General features: G+C 40.5%; 6 protein-coding genes across 7 annotated transcripts; 3 read left to right on the top strand and 3 right to left on the bottom strand.

Moving 5' to 3' along the window:
- The first annotated feature begins 378 nt into the window (after positions 1 to 378).
- nkap (NFKB activating protein) lies at positions 379 to 3436 on the top strand. 2 transcript variants are annotated; one of them, XM_076103614.1, is made up of 8 exons: positions 379 to 943; positions 1554 to 1634; positions 1769 to 1833; positions 1919 to 2011; positions 2113 to 2155; positions 2233 to 2439; positions 2790 to 2939; positions 3036 to 3436. In XM_076103614.1, the coding sequence occupies exons 1-8, from the start codon at positions 516 to 518 to the stop codon at positions 3208 to 3210; spliced, it is 1242 nt and encodes a 413-aa protein (XP_075959729.1). In that variant the 5' UTR covers positions 379 to 515; the 3' UTR covers positions 3211 to 3436. The 2 variants fall into 2 exon arrangements, with proteins under 2 accessions (XP_075959729.1, XP_075959730.1); XM_076103615.1 differs by having other exon boundaries at positions 380 to 943; positions 1922 to 2011.
- Positions 3437 to 4479: 1043 nt separating this feature from the next.
- On the bottom strand, positions 4480 to 6019 carry ndufa1 (NADH:ubiquinone oxidoreductase subunit A1). The gene is made up of 3 exons (XM_076103617.1): positions 5782 to 6019; positions 5605 to 5694; positions 4480 to 4636 (listed from the first exon to the last, which is right to left on the bottom strand). Exons 1-3 carry the CDS (start codon positions 5881 to 5883, stop codon positions 4616 to 4618), a joined length of 213 nt encoding a protein of 70 aa, XP_075959732.1. The 5' UTR covers positions 5884 to 6019; the 3' UTR covers positions 4480 to 4615.
- Positions 6020 to 6601: 582 nt separating this feature from the next.
- Positions 6602 to 10167, top strand: upf3b (UPF3B regulator of nonsense mediated mRNA decay). Its single transcript, XM_076103613.1, has 10 exons — positions 6602 to 6845; positions 7120 to 7226; positions 7310 to 7416; positions 7499 to 7597; positions 7821 to 7931; positions 8043 to 8086; positions 8186 to 8374; positions 8465 to 8622; positions 8709 to 9036; positions 9117 to 10167. Exons 1-10 carry the CDS (start codon positions 6735 to 6737, stop codon positions 9291 to 9293), a joined length of 1431 nt encoding a protein of 476 aa, XP_075959728.1. The 5' UTR covers positions 6602 to 6734; the 3' UTR covers positions 9294 to 10167.
- A 1419-nt stretch (positions 10168 to 11586) lies between these two features.
- On the top strand, positions 11587 to 13612 carry rpl39 (ribosomal protein L39). The gene is made up of 3 exons (XM_076103375.1): positions 11587 to 11741; positions 12070 to 12173; positions 13393 to 13612. The coding sequence occupies exons 1-3, from the start codon at positions 11739 to 11741 to the stop codon at positions 13439 to 13441; spliced, it is 156 nt and encodes a 51-aa protein (XP_075959490.1). The 5' UTR covers positions 11587 to 11738; the 3' UTR covers positions 13442 to 13612.
- Positions 13613 to 13614: 2 nt separating this feature from the next.
- sowahd (sosondowah ankyrin repeat domain family d) lies at positions 13615 to 16019 on the bottom strand. Its single transcript, XM_076103373.1, has 2 exons — positions 15783 to 16019; positions 13615 to 15563 (listed from the first exon to the last, which is right to left on the bottom strand). Exon 2 carries the CDS (start codon positions 15447 to 15449, stop codon positions 14481 to 14483), a length of 969 nt encoding a protein of 322 aa, XP_075959488.1. The 5' UTR covers positions 15450 to 15563; positions 15783 to 16019; the 3' UTR covers positions 13615 to 14480.
- Positions 16020 to 16121: 102 nt separating this feature from the next.
- Positions 16122 to 18831, bottom strand: pttg1 (PTTG1 regulator of sister chromatid separation, securin). Its single transcript, XM_076103374.1, has 6 exons — positions 18740 to 18831; positions 18169 to 18261; positions 17957 to 18087; positions 17787 to 17868; positions 16887 to 17048; positions 16122 to 16265 (listed from the first exon to the last, which is right to left on the bottom strand). Exons 2-6 carry the CDS (start codon positions 18254 to 18256, stop codon positions 16183 to 16185), a joined length of 546 nt encoding a protein of 181 aa, XP_075959489.1. The 5' UTR covers positions 18257 to 18261; positions 18740 to 18831; the 3' UTR covers positions 16122 to 16182.
- Between the last annotated feature and the right edge of the window lie 218 nt (positions 18832 to 19049).

Below are 19049 nucleotides of genomic sequence, written 5' to 3'. Positions count from 1 at the left end.
AGCTCATTTGAGACCTCGGCAAGATGTTTGATGTAGTGGATATTCTGCAAAATAACTCAAAAAGTGAATGTTATCAAGTATTATTTCAATATCTTAGACTAACTAATATTAGTAAGAAAATATGAGCCAGTTATTTTATTTCATTTCATTTCATTTCATTTCATTTCATTTCATTTTATTTTATTTTATTTTATTTTATTTTATTTTATTTTATTTTATTTTATTTTATTTTATTTTATTTTATTTTATTTTATTTTATTTCATTTTAGTAGTAGACATTCTGATCTACACTCTTTACCAGTTGGTGGCGGTAACGCACCAATTCATTGCTTGCCAATCGCCAATAAACCTCAAAAAAGAAGAAGAAGAAGACTTCCTGTTGTTGGACGCTTTTCTTGCGTATCACAGAAAACATGGACGCGTGTTAATCTTTCTTTTCTCTCTCTAAATACTAACTATTTTTAAATATATTTTTTTTATCTCTAGTGTGTGAGAGTTTAAAGCGGTCAGTAGACATGCCAAAGTCGGATGGCTCGAACTCTGACGGCGGCGCGGAGCCCCGGAGTCCTCGTGCCCGGAGACCCCGGAGTCGCTCCCGCAGCCGCCACCGCAGCGGTAGCCGCGAGCGGAGCCTGTCTCCGTACAGCTTCGGGCCCAAACTCCCGAAGCCGCGCAACAGGGAGAAGGAACATGAGGAACGGGACCGCCGGTTCCGAGAGGCGAGGAACATCAGACGGATCCGGATAGGGTCTCGGTCCCGGTCCAGGTCCAGGGAGCGACACAACACCACCACCACCACCAACAACAACAACAGCGGTGGCTACAACCATTGGTCCGAGCAGCGGGACGCTTCTGGAAAACACGGAAGCTTCAAAGATGAATATTACTACGAGCAGCAAAGAGACGACGCCCAGAGACAGAGACAAGATGCTTTTATTGCCAGGTAAACAATGAAAACACTAATATTACAGCGAATGATCATTATATCGATCCAGTTTCATTGAAGGGTCACTCCAGAACTCAATGTTGCATCTCTATGACTAGAAGACAGATTAAAACATACCCAAATATATTTTAAACAATCCAGGCCCCCAATTTGTGATTCAGGGACTTCAACATGAATCTTTTAAAATCACAATATTTTTCAAATATTTCCTTAATCTAGTTAAGAGGTTAAGGCTCATGAATTGTTTTCTTTCAGATTTTTTTGTTAAAACAATCTAAATCAAATACCTCGACATTAATTGATCTATTTATATGGCTACATTACAACTCTTTGATACAATATCAACTGCAGTTATAAAATCAATAATATACTTTTGGAATATTAATTGATTTTAAGGTTTCAATTCAGTTAACCAAGATATTTTGCCTGCTAAATTATCCAGAAACAGTTTAAAAGATACGACTAACTTGTTGAAATAATTATCACAATATTAACGCAGCTATTTTCCAACATCTCTACAGCGGATCCTACAAAATAACGTAACACCTACAGTGTGAAACATAACAAGTTGTTTCTTCAGACTTCTGCATCCGTCTTTCTGTTACAGGCGTCTGCAAGAGAGAGAGAGGATCGGTGAGGTAGGTTGTCCTGAAATTTGGGGATATTCACCGAGAGTTAAAGAGCCGGAGTAAGTCAACAATCGCACCTCAAAGCAACACGTGATTTTTCAGAAGCACCACACATGTTTATCTTATTTTTGATTATCCGGCTCTGTAGTTACAGAGGATGAAAGCTCACATTTCTGTCTTTGTTCTGCACCAGCTCTGATGAATTCACACCAGTCGAAGAAGACGAGAAAAACAGCAGTTCAGAATCCAGCTCAGAAGGTACAGCACAGTGTTTGAACATTAATAAATATTACATTGATATTGTTATGTCGTTTGAATTTACAAACACTTCTGTTATTCATAGAAGAAAAGAAAAAGAAGAAGAAGAAGAAGAAATCCAAGAAAAAAAAGAACAAAAAGCATTCTGAGGACAGCGAGCTGGAATCAGATTCAAATGGTAAGATTATCATAATTGAATTCAAGTCTTTTTAGTGAGTTATATCAGCTGAAATATATTTCTTATCTTTCATTAATTTTTATCCTTTTTTTGTCTTTCAGAAGAAGAAATAAAGAAGAAGAAGAAGAAAAAGAAGAGCAAGAAGTATGTGCTAATATGCAGCTTCATTCACACCGAAAAGGGACATTTTGATTAACCAAACTTCTCTTGTTTCCTTTTAGGTCAAAGAAGTCCAAGAAGAAGAAGGCAAAGAAGAGTCGGAAGGAGTCCAGCAACTCGAGCAGTGAAGAGTCAGGGGAGGAAGGAGAGGAAGAGGAGGGGGATCCCAACGGAGTGATGTGGGTGGAGAAGACCTGCATGGACGAAAACGTGGTCGGGCCCGAAGCGCCGCTCACACACGACATGTCGCAGGACGACAGACCTTTGGAGTAAGTCGGTCTGACGTCATGTAACTAAAGCTCTTAACATCTTTTAGGATTAGAATTTCCAAAATAAAAGCAGGACGACTTCCTGTTATCTGTTTCAGCAGAATAAAGGGGACGCGATCAAGTGTTCATCATTTAGCTCAAAGCAAGACAAACAGCAAAACAGTTGCTTATCCGCAATAAGATGAATACATAAAAAAATCATTGGTTACTTGCAGTCCAAAGAGTTGGCTTTGTAATATTACTAGAAGGGGTATTTATACTTGATTCAGAATCAGAGAACATTAAATATTTTGTTCTACTTTTATTATTTTTTACAAATTCATGACTCGCCTCGTTTTCTGTTCTTCCAGTTTTGGTCACGCACTGTTGCCGGGTGAGGGTGCTGCGATGGCGGAGTACGTGAAAGCGGGCAAACGTATCCCGAGAAGAGGTGAGATCGGTCTCACCAGCGACGAGATTGCAAACTTCGAGAAGTCCGGCTACGTGATGAGCGGCAGCAGGTCGGTGATATTTCTAAGTAGGACGACTAACTCTGTGATGAGATCCTTTCAGATCATTACTGTGATACTGACGAGTTTCCGATGTAACCCCCGCAGACATCGTCGTATGGAGGCTGTGCGTCTGAGAAAGGAGAACCAGATCTACAGTGCAGACGAGAAGAGAGCTCTGGCTTCCTTCAACCAGGAGGAGAGGAGGAAGAGAGAGAGCAAGATCCTGTCCAGCTTCAGGGAGATGGTGTACAGGAAAACCAAGGGCAAGGAGGAGAAGTGAACATCTCATTTGTAGAGACAGGAGGGGTATTAATGTTTCATTCTAACCACATTCAGTTTGAGTTGAATGTACAGTGTGGTGGGAGGATTTTACTTTTAAAGAAATGTGTGTAAGACTCTGTTCTGTTGTTTTATATTTACTCACTGGAGTCTTTCCTTTCAATTGTTCAACCTTAACTTGTAAATGTTTCTCCTGATCAGAACGGTAAATACATTTTCATTATCAAGTTGTGGATTTCATATTTTTTGATTTAATTTATTTAAAAATGTATTTAACTAGTGAAGGCCTCATTGAGATTAAAAAGCTCCTTTTCAAGAGTGTCCTGGCCAAGACAGCAGCAGCACATTATACATTTCAGACATAAAAAGTACAAAAGAAAGCAGAGTATATTAAAAAAAAAAGAGTATATAAAAGCAAATAAAGCATCTACAGCCTGATTTTGTATTTCTTAAAGATAGATTGAAGGAGTTGGAGGAAGGTACATCAGCAAATATTTTTAAAAATGAATGAAAAACTTCATATTTTTGTATAGAAAGATTTGTGATATCTGATTTTTCTTTGAACTCCTTAAACACAGTTTCAGCAGCAATGAATGAGAGCAATCTTTAAGTTATACAAAGCTTTATGATTGTTCGTGTTCAGCAGAGCTGCTACTGTAAATATTTCTGCTGGTTAAATTGGTAAAGTACACAAATAATTGAATAACATGTTCTCTATCCTGTTCTAACCATAGATACTGTTAAATCAATTATGTTTCTCGTTCAAACACCTGATATTTGAGATATTACCATATTTCAACAGGACTCCTTTAATGTGGACGCGATGGCCAACAGGACTGCATTAAATCAATTAACCTGTTAATATTTTAAATTAATCAATTAATTGTATATTAAATGTCAGAAAATTCTAAAAAATGCACATCACACCTTCTCAAAACTCAAGGTGACGTCTTTAAATGTCTTGAACAACAGTCCAAAACCCAAAGACAATCAGCTATGATCTATTAAATAGAAAAGTAGCAGTTCTTACTTACTGATTATGGGATTATCAGAATTGCAATGACGGTTGGATTGGAGAGTCTCTTCCGTTTCACCAGAAGACATTTAAGATGCTTCACAGCTACAGTACAGGATAAACGATGTCGAGTCTACAAATAGACATGTCCTCTGAGAACAACACAGGATTATCACCTGTACAGGTGACATAACATCTACAGTATAAACTCCACATGTGAACAGGTGTACAAATGAGCCAAGAAGCCTCAGCAGATTTCCAGTTGGGAATAGTTTAATAGATAACCGGGACGACTGTCTGAAAAGACTGAAAAAAATACAAACAGCTGAATGTTAAATATAATCCTTTAATGTCCAACTTCTTCTTGTCAGGATCTCCATAGTTCTGTTCATCAGTGGATGTTCTCGAGTCCCTGTTGAGGAAGAAAAAGATTATATCTCCAGTCTTTTTAAAGTACATATTTGCATTTTATTTTCATACATGAACTGACCATTTGTCAGGCATTATATTAAAAAAAAATGGTATTGTCCTCCAAACAGCTTCTGGTTTTATTTCAGCTAGTTATTGAGCTCTAACTAGAAACTTCACTGAGAGAAGTGCATCACAGTGTTTACAGACTGACGTCTCATGCACTCGCTTCAGCAAATGTTAAAAACACCTGTGTAGGTGAACAAAGTTATGTTCTTGTTTATGAAGAACATTTAAGCGTGATATGTGAAAATTCTGCTGTAATGGTCAGTTTACATGTTAAAGTACAGTTTGGGAAATATATGTAATTAGCAAGACATTACCACAAGAAAATACATTATCTTAATCCACGTTTGTAACCTCTACTCTCACAGTGTCTTTGAGTTAAGTGTGTTAGTCTATTAGAAATAATATTTCATAATTGCATTGTTTGCTTAAACAACAGTACATCATCCTAGTTGTTTACATGATCACTCAGCATTTTACTAAGTATTTCATAACATAAATATATTACTTTATCTTAGTTTTATAGCAGGTATGTGTACGTCAGTTGTATATTCAGAATGTAAAAAGTAATTTTCAGATCAAATACCAACCTTTTTTACTACTATGTTAATAGCTCATGAATGCAATAATGCATCTTACCCTCAAATTATGGATATAGGTGGAGGTCCACTTTCTTAATATATAGTCTCATAAATGCTAGTTTATTTTCAGAATGTGCTGACACAAACTACACATTACATGTTGGCACATTACTGCGGTAAATCTGGTTTGTATATAAAGACACTTGCAATGTCAACGGCTGACTGGGAAACAAACCCCAAACACGGTCAGCTGGATGGTGGAAAATGTATCCAAAAAATAAAACTATACGATTCATTTGATATTAATGACACATGGCCAACTCACCTTGGAGTCATAATACTGCCCTGATCCCGACACTCGCTTGTCTCTCTCCATCAGATACCACTGCCAAGGAAACCGAGCGATCCTCTTCTCCTACAAGGAAGAACAAAGTCTTTAACTTAGCGCTTTAGTTTAGAGGACAACAACACTGACATGCAGCACGGTCTGCATCCTCCTCACCTTTCCTCCGTTGGTGAACTTGTGGATCTGTGCGGTGGCAACGCCGGGAATGATCAGACACACAGTCATGACGGCGAAGCCCGGCAGGATCTCATACCACATGATGACACCCGGTAACGGTCAGGCAGACAGAGAGCAACGTTTATTACAACCAAGTCGCTCTAAGACAACCTTCGACCGTTTATTTTGCTAAGGAGCTAACAAAATGTCGACTCTCCCGATTACCCGGAACAGGAATAACACTTCCTGTCAGATGTTTTTCATAAGAAAAGCATCTGCTCTACAAAGATGATAAAATCGTCATTGTTGTACTAACAACTAGACTATTATGCCGTCAAACGTTAGTGTACATTATTGGGAAATAAATCTGTTGCTGTATTTGCAATTATTTTTTTCAAAGATTGCCTCCATGGTTAATAACAGGAATTATATTTTAGATTACACACCGAATGTTAAGAGAAAAGTTTATTCAGCAGCGAATATAACTTTTCATCACTATTTAAGATTGCATTATTATCATTATAACATCAGCTGCCAACTGAACACTCACTTGGTTGGTGTGACAATAGTGTCAGAAACAAAATAAACTGCTCAAAATGTGACAGCTTTTATTTTGAAAGGAATCGCGAAAAAAGGAAGCGTTTTTTTTGACTGAACGGCCGTTATTTTCTAAATAGAATAAAACGACAACAAAAAAAACATTTCAGTCAAATTGGCAGAACACAGACAAAAACAAATGGACAAAACTAAATACATTTAATTATAATTTCAAATTCAAAGTACACGCTTGTTTTTACTCGCAGCGCCCTCACCTGGTTGTCACACCAAACTGCAGGCCCAACCGCCAGAGAGGAAGTTAACGGTTGCTACTAGCAGGCTAACTTGCTAAAAAAAGTAAACAAGTCCGTGGAATGAGATGAAATACAACCGCGGATTGAAGTAGCTGTTCAACTATGAAGGAAGACAAGGAAAACGCTCGGCCAAAGGAGCGAAGATTGGAAATAAAGTGTGAAGATGGAGAAAAGACGGACAGGTTGAAGGAAAAGAAAGAGGCCATGACAAAGGTAAAACGAGCTAGCTAGGTTAGCTACAACTGCTACTCGTCAGTTATGGATACTTATAGTTTAATTAAATAACAGCATGCTTTTAACTAGCGTTGCTTTGTCGGATAAAACATGCATTGTCTACTATTACTTTATATAACGAGTTAGACAAATTGTAATTTGACTAAACTTCAAGTTAATATTAGTTAATGTTCTCTCTGTTCTCTTTTCCTCAATCTGATTGATATTCCTTACGTGATAGTATCTTTAACTGGCAATATTATTTTATTTAAAGATTGTGATCAGACGGTTACCACCAAGTCTGACCAAGGAAGAGCTGGAGGAGCAGTTACAACCTCTCCCAGAGGTGGACTACTTTGAGTTTTTCTCCAATGACGCCAGGTGAGTTGATATAAAAACGTCCCATCAATTAAAAAGGATATCAGTGACTCTAAAAGTCTAACATGAGTGTTCTGTCCTTTCAGCCTCTATCCTCACCTCTTTGCAAGGGCCTACATCAATTTTAAGAATCAAGAGGATATAGTTCTCTTCAGAGATCGATTTGATGGATACGTGTTCATTGACAGCAGAGGTATGAAGAGCACACATTTACAGCTAGATACACAAACTGCAGTATATCGGACAAGGCTTCATGCTTTGTTTGTTTTTAACAGGGCAGGAGTATCCTGCCGTCGTGGAGTTTGCACCTTTTCAAAAGACTGCCAAGAAAAGAAGTAAGAAAAAGGATGCAAAATGTGGAACAATTGATGAAGGTAAAGACATTTACTGCTTTAGGTTATGTTACAACAAAAAAAGAGAGATTTTGTAATGTTTGTATGTGTGTTCTTTTAATATCTAATAGATTTTGTGTTTCATAAAAAAATCACCTTAAATAGCGAGTAGTTGTCTACTCTGTAGGTTGTCTAACCTACAGAGAAGCAATCTTACCAGAAGCAGCAACATATTATCTTTTGTATGTTGTATATTTTCTTTCAGATCCTGATTACAAGAAGTTTCTTGATATTTACAACGGTGATGACGACAAGATGGCATCAACACCAGAGACACTGTTGGAAGAGATTGAGTTAAAATCAAAGGAGCTTGTAGGTAGGTGAACAGTCTCCAGAAAGTGCATCTGAGACATCATTGCATACATTTTATAAGAGACACACTGCTGGATGGATGAATTCAAACATACTTTTGTTTTCTTCCTTCAAGCTAAAAAAACAACTCCTCTGCTTGACTTCTTGAAGAATAAACAGGTAAGTAAAGTACTGTGGCATAACAGTTTGGTGTACTAGTTACAGTTGTTAAGTTGCATGGTTAATGCTGGCCTCATACCTTGTTTTAATGCTGATCAGAGAATCAGGGAGGAAAAGAAAGAAGAGAGAAGAAGGAGGGAGCTCGATCGCAAGCGCCTGCGTGACGAGGAGCGTCGCAAGTGGAGGGAGGAGGAGAGAAGGAAGCGCAAAGACACGGACAAGATGAAGAGACATGAGAAACCCCTGGAGAAAGACAAGGACCAAGTGAAAGAAGAACCAAAGATCAAGGTGTGTGCTGCGTTGGATTGAAGCAGTTTAATACGGTGTGAAATCTCCCAATACCTCATTATGATTTTGTCTTTAATTTCAAATGTGTAGCTCCTGAAGAAGCCAGACAGAGGGGAGGATGCTGATTCTGAGAAGCCCAAGGAAAAGGCCAAGAAACCAGACAGGCCAAATAAAGAGGACAGAGCCATAGGGGGTGCCGATCATAAGAGGCGTCAACACATTGAAAACAAGGAGGATCGAGGAAGGAAGTTAGTTGCTTCAGTAGTTTGTTTTGAAAGTACATGTTTCACTTTGAACAGATTACTTAAACCTAACGTGTGCTTCACACACACAGAGCGGACGAAGAGGGCAGGAAGGAGTTCAGGGAGCGTGACCCAGAGCGCGACAGAGAGCGCGACCGAGAACGGGAGAGGGAGCGGCTGCAGAGAGAGAAGGAGCGCATCAGGCGACAGGACGAGAATCGGCGGAGGAGGAGAGACCGTCAGGACGGAGAGAACTCGGGTCGGAAGAGGGAGGAGGAGGTTAAAAAAGACAAAGAGCGGGCCAAGGAGAAGAAAAAGGGTGACAACGTTGGAGACTCTACTCACTCTGAGAGGCCAGAAAGGCCGACCAAAGACTACAAGAAGGACGAGAGTAGTAAAAGAGAGCGTCTACGGAATAAGGTAATGACTTACGCCTCTCAAATCAAATAATTTTTGCAAAAATCTTTAGTATTTCTAAGAGCATCGTTTCTTTATGTCAGGACCGGCCTGCAATTCAGCTGTACCAGCCAGGGACCAGAAGCCGCAATCGAGGTGGAGGAGGAGGAGGAGGTGGTGGTGGTGGTGGAGGTGGAGGAGGAGGAGGAGCGGAATCCAACTCTGCCGACAGAAAGCCAGATGCCGAGACCGAGAAAGTGGCCGACAAAGGAGAGGATTGAGCAGATCTCTACTTTATGGCATTTTAAGTGTGGTGAGGAGAGGGGAGACAGGCCTGTGAGGCTCAGAGCAGCAGCGTGGCGCCTCAGGGCGACACGCACTGCAGTTCAAGCAGGGCTGCATCCGGCTCTCCCGGTCTGGGAGGCAGGGATGTGATGGTGGAGCCTTTTGGGGCCTGAATGTGACCCTCTTTAGTTGTATTTGTTAGGAAAGGTAACCGGAACCTTCGTCTTACAGTTTGGCTGTTGGGCACATTAGTCGAAGCCAAAGCTTTCTTGGACCACGTAAACTCAAAGTGACCTTGCTTCAGTGTTGTGCACACTGCAAACATTGGCTTTCACCATGTTAATCCATATCACAACTTACCAATTACTCAATATCTCAACATTGCCGAGCTCATGAATATTGTTTCTTCACTGTCATGAATGATATTTCTGTTGTGGTATTGACGTGTTCAGTTTGAAGTGTAAACATGGAAATCTTACTCCTGCCCGGGAAGCGAGACAATCTAAATTTATGTGCAGAACTTTTAATTTACTCTTTTCATGGTCAGTTGCTGTAAAATTGTCTTGTAGACTGAAGCATAGAGTCTGTACGTAACGTGGTTTGGGATCATGTGTTTTGTTCCTACATTCATACAGTGATGGAGAGGAAACAGCCATTTCAGACTAGACTGCCATGTGATAGCCATGCCTGCATGCAAGCTTCAATCAGAGGGATCAACCAGTGGCCTTCCTAACTTTTCTAAACTGAATCTCCTCTTCAACATGAATGTGTGTCGCACTAAACTGAATACAGCATGAGAACACATCACTGCTGCTGATGCTTGTATACCATAGCCACTTTTGACAGGAAATAAAAGAGGTCTTTGCTTAAGTGTACATGTCCTTTTTGTGTTCAGTTTTAAAATACCCCCAAAAAAACAAGTTCAGTATAGTTTTTTGAAGTTAGGGGCTTTTGATTGATTTATTCATAACACTGCAGTAGTTCAGTTATGTCCAACTATTCCTCCACTAAACTAGACTGGGTAGAGGTAATTAATGCTGAGACTAGAGAGCTGAGATGTGAGTGGAGCTGGGCCTGGATAAAGGTGGAGGTCTGAACAGACGTGAAGGGAGAGCAGTACAGCTTCCCGCTGTCACAGTATTTTAAATACATTGATAAGGCAGGGTATGCTAAATACAGCCTCTGCTCCAAGGAGATGAACTACAGCAACAAGGGCTCTCATGCCCTCTCATCACACTGCCAGACACTGTTCACTGTAATGACCACAGCCAGTGTACTTCCAGTCCCACGTGCAGTTGCTCCCAAGAACCCTGAAGTAATGAGTTTTAAGGTGCATGTATCTTCATTTCAGCGGGTTGCTAATGTAGAGGTGTGTATAGATCACAGCTATTATTTTACTCTTGATAAACTACCATAGCCAGAGTAGATTATCATTTTAATTTAAATAATTGAACTGGATCGAATGCATATTAATTACAAATAGAAGATTTTTGGCCACAATTCTAACAGCTTTATAGTAACAGTGGAAGTTAATATTAACCCATACCGTAAAAGGGTTCAATGAAAACGAATCACTTTATTTTGTATAGGCGATGGTTCTTGCTACTCTTGCTATCTTTGTTTTTATTTGACTACATTTTTTGAAAATGAGACCTCTGTCTCAATGGATTGTCTAAATAAAGGTTAATAATAATAATATTGATTGAAAAAAGCTAGCCAGCTGTTCAACTAGTGCTGAAATACTGATTAATCACTGAATAATAAATTATTTTTTTGCTTAAAGTAAATGTCTTACTACTTAATTTTCTTCTCAGAGTACACCAGAATGCTACATTTTAAAGCTCATATTTAGCTTTTAGTACAAGTAGCAATACTTGGATGTGAAAAGAAAAAGTACTGAAGTATCCCATCCTTAAAGTGTCAAAATTAGAAGCACTTACATACAGCACTTATTACAGCCACAACTTGGCTCTTTTTAAAGTTATATTATTGTATGCATTAAACAGAGGTTTAATACTGTAGCAGATTGAGGTGGAACCAATTGTAACTACTTTAAATATCGTTGAGTATTCCCATTAATAGCTACGTATCTTTTTTATGAGCTTTTCATTCGTTTTGTATGTAAAAATCTTTATATGCAAAGTAACTAAATCCGACGTGTAAGGGAGTAAACATCGCAACATATCCCTTCAGTAGTATGAGTATAAAGTAGCAAGCAAAAATAGAAATACCCAAGAATAGTACACATGGCTCAGAATTGTATATAAGTACACACATCGTGCCTCAAAGTACCAAGATGCATGTAAACACACCCTCCACTAGGTGTCGCTGTGTGTGTGACGTGGAGCCTGTTCGGTGGACGCTTATTGGATAAAACCGCCGACGTCACGTCCTTCTCTCTTTTCGGCCGACGCCATAGTCGGGAAAGGACTGTGGACAAAATGGTAAATACAAAATCTTTAAACATCCACGTCTGCAGCCCCTGTAAACCTGCTATGTTATATTGTGTGATTGATAAACATCTTAATGGTACCTCACAAATCCGTATGTTGTCTTAAAATATGGAAGATGAGCATATTAAAGCTGCTCAAAGATGCTAGCCGGTACTCACTCTACGCATGTAACTTCCTTCATAGACTGCTAGCTGCTAGCTTGTTCACTAACACTTTAAAGTGCTTTGAATAGATTCGTTTATGGTCGCAGATGTTTAACATTGGATTGAAATATTGTGGGCAGACGTGGTGTTAATGGCGCTCTTTGTTGTGTTTCTAGTCGTCCCACAAGACTTTCAGGATCAAGCGCTTCCTCGCTAAGAAGCAGAAACAGAACAGGCCCATTCCTCAGTGGATCAGAATGAAAACTGGAAACAAGATCAGGTGAGTTTGTTGTGTGTAACATGAACAATGTGAAGCTGCCGCGTCGAGGAAAGCATGCAGTCTGTACATGTGGGTCCACTTACCTCATACCAATGCACGTTACTAGAGCTAACTTATCTAGCTAACTAGCCTACCATGTAATCTTAAACACTCATTTTTACAGGAGTAATACAGTCAATGAGAAATTAATGAGAGGCTGAAACGGACATCTCTGCAGACTTTAAGTGTTTTGCAAGAATTTCCAGACCCACAGGCTTCTTTCCAAGTTAAGTCAATACAGTGCTAGAGTTGAATCAACTTTTTATATAATCCGTTATACTGAGATGTGTTGTCTCAAAGAGTAGATTACATGTTAGAAATAGAGTATAATTCAACAGCACTGCCAACGACATCCTCTAAAATACTAATTATGGGCTGTGGTATTATATTCAATTACTCTAGCTTGGTCAACCTAATAGACTGACAATAAAGTATTTACACAACTTATGTGATGGCCTGCTGTTTAGTTGCAGAGTTTCCTTTATAAAGGTGTAGCGCATGCTTTACTCTTCTACGAGAGGTTAATGCATGTTTTAATGGTCCTCACTCACTCTAGTACAGTTTCATTGTTGAGCTCTCAGCTCCCTACTTTATCAGTAAGTGCAGAGATGTGAGACTCGCCAATGCAGAGACGAAACGGGAGCTTCATGTTGTGTAAAGCAGGTCTGCAATTGCAGCACTTCATGTCCGTAGAGTGTTGTCATTAATCCTGCTGAGAGCATCTTTCTGCTACGCAGCTGCTATTCCTGCTCACCATGGTGGTGGTGATGAGGAAGCTCTGTAGCCGAACATTTCACTGTTTGACCTAAAGTTGCTGATGTGTCCGCTAAATGACTCTGCTGGAGGACTTCCATGGTGTTGGTGGTTTCTAAAACGACTGGTCTGGAAGGATTCCCATAATGGGTTTAGTTCCAGTGAAAAGAGATCATGCAGGCAACTGTTTTTTCAAAGGGGTTTGGGCTGTTAGTAACAAGATTTCAAGACAAGAATCTCATTGTTGTGTTGTGGTTGACTGTATATCACACAGGATGTTAGTTTAGGGCCTCTGAAATAAGCACAGCTTTGACAGAATTTGCATAGTTTCAATTGAACTCTTGAACCTGCCCTTCATTTTACTAGGTTTCGTATTTGAATAAAATGTTCTCTCCTTATACGTTTGCTTAAATGCTGTTGATTTCAGGTACAACTCCAAGAGGAGACACTGGAGGAGGACCAAGCTCGGCCTGTAAACGTGAGGGTCCCTGGATCCCCGTGTCCCTCCATCCCAACATCTGCCAGGACCTCCAGCTGCTGGGCCTGACCCTGAGGAGGGAGCCATGTTATCTGGAGCAGCATTTGTTTTGTACAAATACTCTGGTTATGGTCTTGTTTGACAATAAAAGATCTGTGATCAAACTTGATATGAGCTGTTCTGCCTTTATTTTATTGTCCATTTACAGGGAGTGTTTCTCTTAGGTAAACTAAACATCACAAGGGGTAACGCTGACACAGCGCAGCAAAAGCGAGCACTCTGAAGGGGATTCACTCTCTTGACTACAGCAAATACTTTGGAAACACTGTTTCATGCAAGATTGTGGTTATTTCTAGTTTGGCCAGAATCTGAGCTGTGGCTTTGTTGCTCCTACCAAAGACAGTACTGCTATTCATCATGAAATGTTTACCGTGGTGGCAAAACTGAGCAGAAAGTTTGCCAGGTCAGCAATATTGAACATTTATTGTTTACATAAGCAGAACTGAGTCAGAAGAAAATGTTAAGAAAAAGCTCAGTATATGTAATACGTGTTATTTAAGAATGCAAAATATGTACTTTACAGCTCCAAAAACATTCCTTTCCAGGAGTCTCAAACATCCCAAATGAATGGATTATTTGTGAAATGGGGCCGTGGCTCCCAGGCCAGCTTCCCTTAAAATGTAAAAATGTATATTTGACTTCCCAAGTCATAGACCCAGTGTGGACATGATCTTTGAACAGTTTCATGTGAAGGATTTAAGAGTATCAAGTAATGTATTTAAGACAGTCTATCATCTTTGATCATCACTGAAGATCTGCATTTTATTCAGTTATTTCCATGCATAGTTAAATCTCCAAAAACGTCCCTCAACACATGTAGAAAATTCTGCAAGTACAGCTGGAATTTATGTCAACTTGTTTGAGCATTTTGCAGAAAAACAGCTTCTGGGCTGCTTTCACTTTTTTGTTTTTTTAAAGAAATATAACCCAATAAGCGCCAGTGAACTGCATGAGATAATGCACATGCTTGAAGTCATTCACCTTTTGTTTCTAATAAATGAAAACGAGGGTAGCAGCTTACTTATAAACCCAAACCTCGAGCTGCCACCTCTCCGAGTCCGGTCAAAGGAGTTCACCGCCTCCATCTCTCCGTGATCGACCTCATCATATGCGGTCAAGTTAGTTGCACCGGCGCAGTTGTTGTTCACGTTTTGTTTGCTGTGCTCGTCATCCCAGGTCCCCAGCAGCTCCCTCATCTCCAGCGGGGCGTCTCCCTTCAGATACTGCCAGGCTCTCCTCCCATTGTAGTCCATGGCGTCGACGTCGGCGCTGAAAGCCCCCACCAGCAGCTTGATGACCATGTAGTGCCCGTGCATGCTGGCGACGTGCAGCGGGGTGAGCCCGCCGCTGCCCCGCGCGTTCACATTCATGGGGATCCCCGCACTTTCTGCGTACCGCAAAAGTTTGAGCAGAGTCTCGTCCTGTCCTCTCTTGGCCAGCCAGTGCAGCACCGAGTACCCGCTGACAAAATCCTTCCTGGTCAACAGATAGGGGTCCTCGGAGATGAACTCCAGGATGGTGTCGTAGTTTCCCTCTACGGAGGACAGCATCCACGCGTGCTCCATTGGATACAGAGCCCAGCCCGCGTCCTGCTCGGAGGACACGCTGCGAGTCTGTGACAGCACGCTGCTAAACCCGCTGTGTGACGGATTGCTCAGGAGCAGCTCTTTCATGTGCTTTTTACGCATAGCGGGTGTGAGCGAGTCTCGCTCCGGAGCCTCCCTCTGAAGACCCCCCGGAGCGGAGCTGTCAGTGACCTCCAGCTGCCTCTGCAGCCTCGACCTACGCTGGAAAGCACTGGGCATGACCGGTATGCCATACCTCGAGAGTCGCTCCACAACGGCGCCCTGTCCACTCGTCCTTCCGCCGTGGGCGTCGGTGTCACCGACCGCTGGTTCGGATCTAGTTGGGTCACGTCCAGCATCATCCGATCTGCTCTCATACATGCTGCTCGGCTCCCTGCGCGATGAGATCAAGGCTACTTCCTTTATTTAGACAACACCCCGAAGACGGTGTCAAATTATAAACTGGAAACTGGGTCCCTTCACTCCACTCCTTCCCTGCGTCATGGGAGGAAAGTCGATTTTAATATATACACATACAGAAGTTTTAATGTGCTAAGTGCACACGTATGCAACTTTAAACGTCGTTACTGCAAATATACCAAGTACCTCATTTTGCAAAGCGACGTTTGAAATGGCAGACATCATCCCACAACCCCTTAAATACTAATTATACTCGAGTCTGTACTCAGTTTTTGCCACACCGATGTTACTCACCTGTTCTGTGTCCAAAGCGCATAAGTGTATTCAGCACACACTTGACTCCGGTTTCGATTAACCATTAAACCCTTTTAATGGTCGGAGAAAATTGATAAGATATGAATAATTATTTAAGGTTTTCTCCCAAAAAACTGAGCCATAGATTCAAGCTTATATCCTCGTTTCCTTTACAAGAGGAACTGAGACAAAGTTCATTCTAATCTCTGGCAAAACCAACAGCGAGAATCCGTCACATGTGACCACTGATGACTTCAAAGCAGGAAGTAAGTGCAGTGTATACTCCCCAGAGACTGTCACCCATTATATAAAACCAAAGCAAATAAAATAGATAGCAGGGACAGATAAAACAAACTTTATTTCAGTAAAAATGTCATAATAAAAAAACATGCATCAACATTCAGTCGGTAAAAGGTTCTGGAGGAAGTTCAACAGTCAGCTCATCGAGTGTTTGCAGAAAGGCGTCCAGCTCTGAGCAATGATCTGTAGAGAGGCGATACAGTGAAGTTAATGATACAGCAGGTTAATGACACTCTTCATCTGGAGCAGGAGCCCCATACTTATGGCTACAGCTGCCAGACAATTGTTGCTTCTTATTTAGTGATAGATGTTGCTTAAACCATATGGTTTATTTTTTGGGGATAGTCAACATTATCCCTATCAAAAATCTAAAAAACAATGATTAAAAACCCTTAAATGCAGCATGAGTTAATTAGATTATTGTAATGTGGGTGACCTATACCTAAACCTATAGACCTCACAATACTTTATTAGTGTTGGGCAATGATATACACAACACCATAAAATGGATTTGCAAGTGGTCATATTTTACCATCACTTAATGATTGTTCACTGGTTCTGTCATTATTTATTTAATGCAAATTTGATGAATAAGCCAAAACAGAAATTTCATCTGGTTACTTCTTCCATAAACTTTTAATCACAATAATAGGAGATATGAAATAACATATTCTGCAATAGGACTTTATCCACCCTGCGCTTCATTGAAATATTATTGGATCATAGACTAATACTTTATTAAGATACATTTTCAATCCCAAACAATAAGTGTGAATGCAGCCCTAATTGAACTGAAGTGGATACCTGAACATTTTGGCATCTTTACAGGCGACTGGTTTGGGAGTGGATCAAACATTTCCAGGTCATCCTCACACAGACGAGGAGCTGGTGGGAAACAGGCCAGTCCAGGCAGAGCAAAGCCCCCGAGAGGAATCAGATCCTCAGGTACGCTGTACTTCTCAAACTCTGGAACGAGTCAGAAAACCAGTTAGCATTTTTGCACTTCCTGTTCCTTCGTCTCAAAGTCAATTGTTTTTGAATGTTTTTGGTTAGACGCCTGAAATAAAGTCTGTGGCAAAAACTACTTTTTGTTCCATGATATAAAACATGTTAGCAGATACCCCTCTCTGGAATCTTAGCTAAATTAGAGTAAAGTGGAATAGTCCACCTTTACAGCCTTGTTGCGTATACTCTGTCATGGCGTCGTTCGTTTGTAGCCTAACGTTAGCTTTGTACATCTGGAGATAGCATTTGCACTTCAAAAATCATAAAGTAATGTTCATTTGTGAAGAATATCTTGCAGAACAAAACATGCAATTACCACAAACTTGTTTGCCACAGAGCTCTTTTTGCAAGAATCCACAATCCAATAGTAAAATCACTTTGTCTTTTTGACATGGAACCAGTGTGATGCTAACTTCAGCAGTTGGCCTACACAAATAAATCCCTGCAGCACTCTATGGGTTGAGTCCTGAGGGAATAAACTATTAATGGACTCATGGACTTTCTGATTGAGCAGCATTTTACATCCAATACCCAAACCTGAAATGTGATCTTATAGCTGATGGTGTGATGGTACAAATATGTATTATTCTATAAAGTCTGCCTTAAAATGCTGTTAACATTCTTAACATGATATTTGGTAGCACCAGAAGGAAAAGGTTTAGCTGTGAGAACTGTCACTACTGAATGCGTCAGTGTTACCTAGAGGGTCATAAGGGATGAACTTCTCAATATCTGGGTATTCCTCCACTTTGATCAGAGAAGCGTGTTTGACTTTCGTTTCCTGTGGGGATCATCATAATATATTAGTACATGAATAGTTTTAGGTACATAGACATTACTGTTAGATTGTAACTCTAATTTATTCCAACCTGCGGCTTTAACTTCTCTTGTGTGTTGACGACAGGGGTTGAGATTTTTTTGTTGACAGCACCAAAAGCCTTACGACCAAATGTCAGAGGAGTGTGGAAGGTTTTGGCATTCATAGGAGATAAGAGTCTCTCTAGTGGGGGGCAAGGAAAAGGTTAACTGACCAACATTACTGCGAGAAGAAAAATAGAAAATGCACAAGGTTGTCATTTACCTGGAGCAGACTGGAGGCGCTGACGCATCTTCAAATTAAGTGGATGAAGACCTGCGTTTTCTCGCTCTGCAAAGTTTATGTTGGCCATTGTATCTGAAAACACAATATGATATTAGCTACTGGAACACATTAGAATTCATCACTATGGAAGAGACCTTTCCGTGGCAGGAATTTTGTCTCTCTTCTAAAATTTCGTACACTAAACAAAAGTGCACTGCTACCAATAGCCAATCTGGCAGAGTTACAGCGCTTAATAGCTGCAGCTTTCATGAATGACACTGATCCTCTTCTAGCTCAAGCTGAAACACAAGCTGGCTCTTTTTCCTCCGTTTTTAGTTTACGTTAACACTTCCACGTCACTCTGCTGTCTTGTTGCACGTTCCCTCTTATGAGTAACTGAATTAACGTTATCTTGACGAACGTTTCACAAAACGTTAGCTGAATTAGCTCGCCTACGTTAGCTAGGCGAGCTAGTCTTAGTTAATACAACGTACATGTAACGTGACGTTATTAGCTCAAAGTGCTAAATGCAACAGTAACGTTGACAAACTGGTGTTAGCCTTAACGTTACCTCGGTCAACGCCGCTACTAAACGCTGTTGGTTGCTCCTTCACTCTCGTATCACACGGTTGTTATGATCTGAAATGTCCTTTGCAGATGACCGCGGCTGCTTTTTAAATTCACTGCCTTCGTCCTATTGGTCGCTGAAGCAAAGAGGACTTGAATGGGCGTTTCCAACTAAATATTTCACACCAGAGCCGTATAATAAGAGTCACGTAATCTCCGTTCACTCCAATGGACCATTTTTACAGCAATGGCGGTTCATAGATCAATTGACTGTAAAACAATCAAAAATAGTAAATCTCAACTCATTTGCGGAT

Source organism: Anarhichas minor, unplaced genomic scaffold (assembly GCF_050575085.1).
Source record: "Anarhichas minor isolate MPS153535 unplaced genomic scaffold, ASM5057508v1 ptg000028l, whole genome shotgun sequence".
Lineage (NCBI taxonomy): Eukaryota > Metazoa > Chordata > Actinopteri > Perciformes > Anarhichadidae > Anarhichas > Anarhichas minor.
Note: the sequence above shows the minus strand (reverse complement) of the source record. Positions and strands in the feature narration are given on the sequence as shown.

What these genes read in the sequence shown, in the direction of transcription:
- nkap (XM_076103614.1), top strand. Translation starts at nt 516, where the DNA reads ATGCCAAAGTCGGATGGCTCGAACTCTGACGGCGGCGCGGAGCCCCGG. An exon ending in GCTGGAATCAGATTCAAATG is followed by an intron (nt 2,012 to 2,112) that starts GTAAGATTATCA and finishes TTTGTCTTTCAG; the next exon opens with AAGAAGAAATAAAGAAGAAG. An exon ending in AAGAAAAAGAAGAGCAAGAA is followed by an intron (nt 2,156 to 2,232) that starts GTATGTGCTAAT and finishes GTTTCCTTTTAG; the next exon opens with GTCAAAGAAGTCCAAGAAGA.
- ndufa1 (XM_076103617.1), bottom strand. Translation starts at nt 5,883, where the DNA reads ATGTGGTATGAGATCCTGCCGGGCTTCGCCGTCATGACTGTGTGTCTG. An exon ending in AGTTCACCAACGGAGGAAAG is followed by an intron (nt 5,695 to 5,781) that starts GTGAGGAGGATG and finishes TCTTCCTTGTAG; the next exon opens with GAGAAGAGGATCGCTCGGTT. An exon ending in GGCAGTATTATGACTCCAAG is followed by an intron (nt 4,637 to 5,604) that starts GTGAGTTGGCCA and finishes CTTCCTCAACAG; the next exon opens with GGACTCGAGAACATCCACTG.
- upf3b (XM_076103613.1), top strand. Translation starts at nt 6,735, where the DNA reads ATGAAGGAAGACAAGGAAAACGCTCGGCCAAAGGAGCGAAGATTGGAA. An exon ending in AGAAAGAGGCCATGACAAAG is followed by an intron (nt 6,846 to 7,119) that starts GTAAAACGAGCT and finishes TTTTATTTAAAG; the next exon opens with ATTGTGATCAGACGGTTACC. An exon ending in CGTGTTCATTGACAGCAGAG is followed by an intron (nt 7,417 to 7,498) that starts GTATGAAGAGCA and finishes TGTTTTTAACAG; the next exon opens with GGCAGGAGTATCCTGCCGTC.
- rpl39 (XM_076103375.1), top strand. An exon ending in AAAACTGGAAACAAGATCAG is followed by an intron (nt 12,174 to 13,392) that starts GTGAGTTTGTTG and finishes TGTTGATTTCAG; the next exon opens with GTACAACTCCAAGAGGAGAC.
- sowahd (XM_076103373.1), bottom strand. Translation starts at nt 15,449, where the DNA reads ATGTATGAGAGCAGATCGGATGATGCTGGACGTGACCCAACTAGATCC.
- pttg1 (XM_076103374.1), bottom strand. Translation starts at nt 18,256, where the DNA reads ATGGCCAACATAAACTTTGCAGAGCGAGAAAACGCAGGTCTTCATCCA. An exon ending in GCGCCTCCAGTCTGCTCCAG is followed by an intron (nt 18,088 to 18,168) that starts GTAAATGACAAC and finishes GCCCCCCACTAG; the next exon opens with AGAGACTCTTATCTCCTATG. An exon ending in AAAGATGCCAAAATGTTCAG is followed by an intron (nt 16,266 to 16,886) that starts GTATCCACTTCA and finishes GCCTCTCTACAG; the next exon opens with ATCATTGCTCAGAGCTGGAC.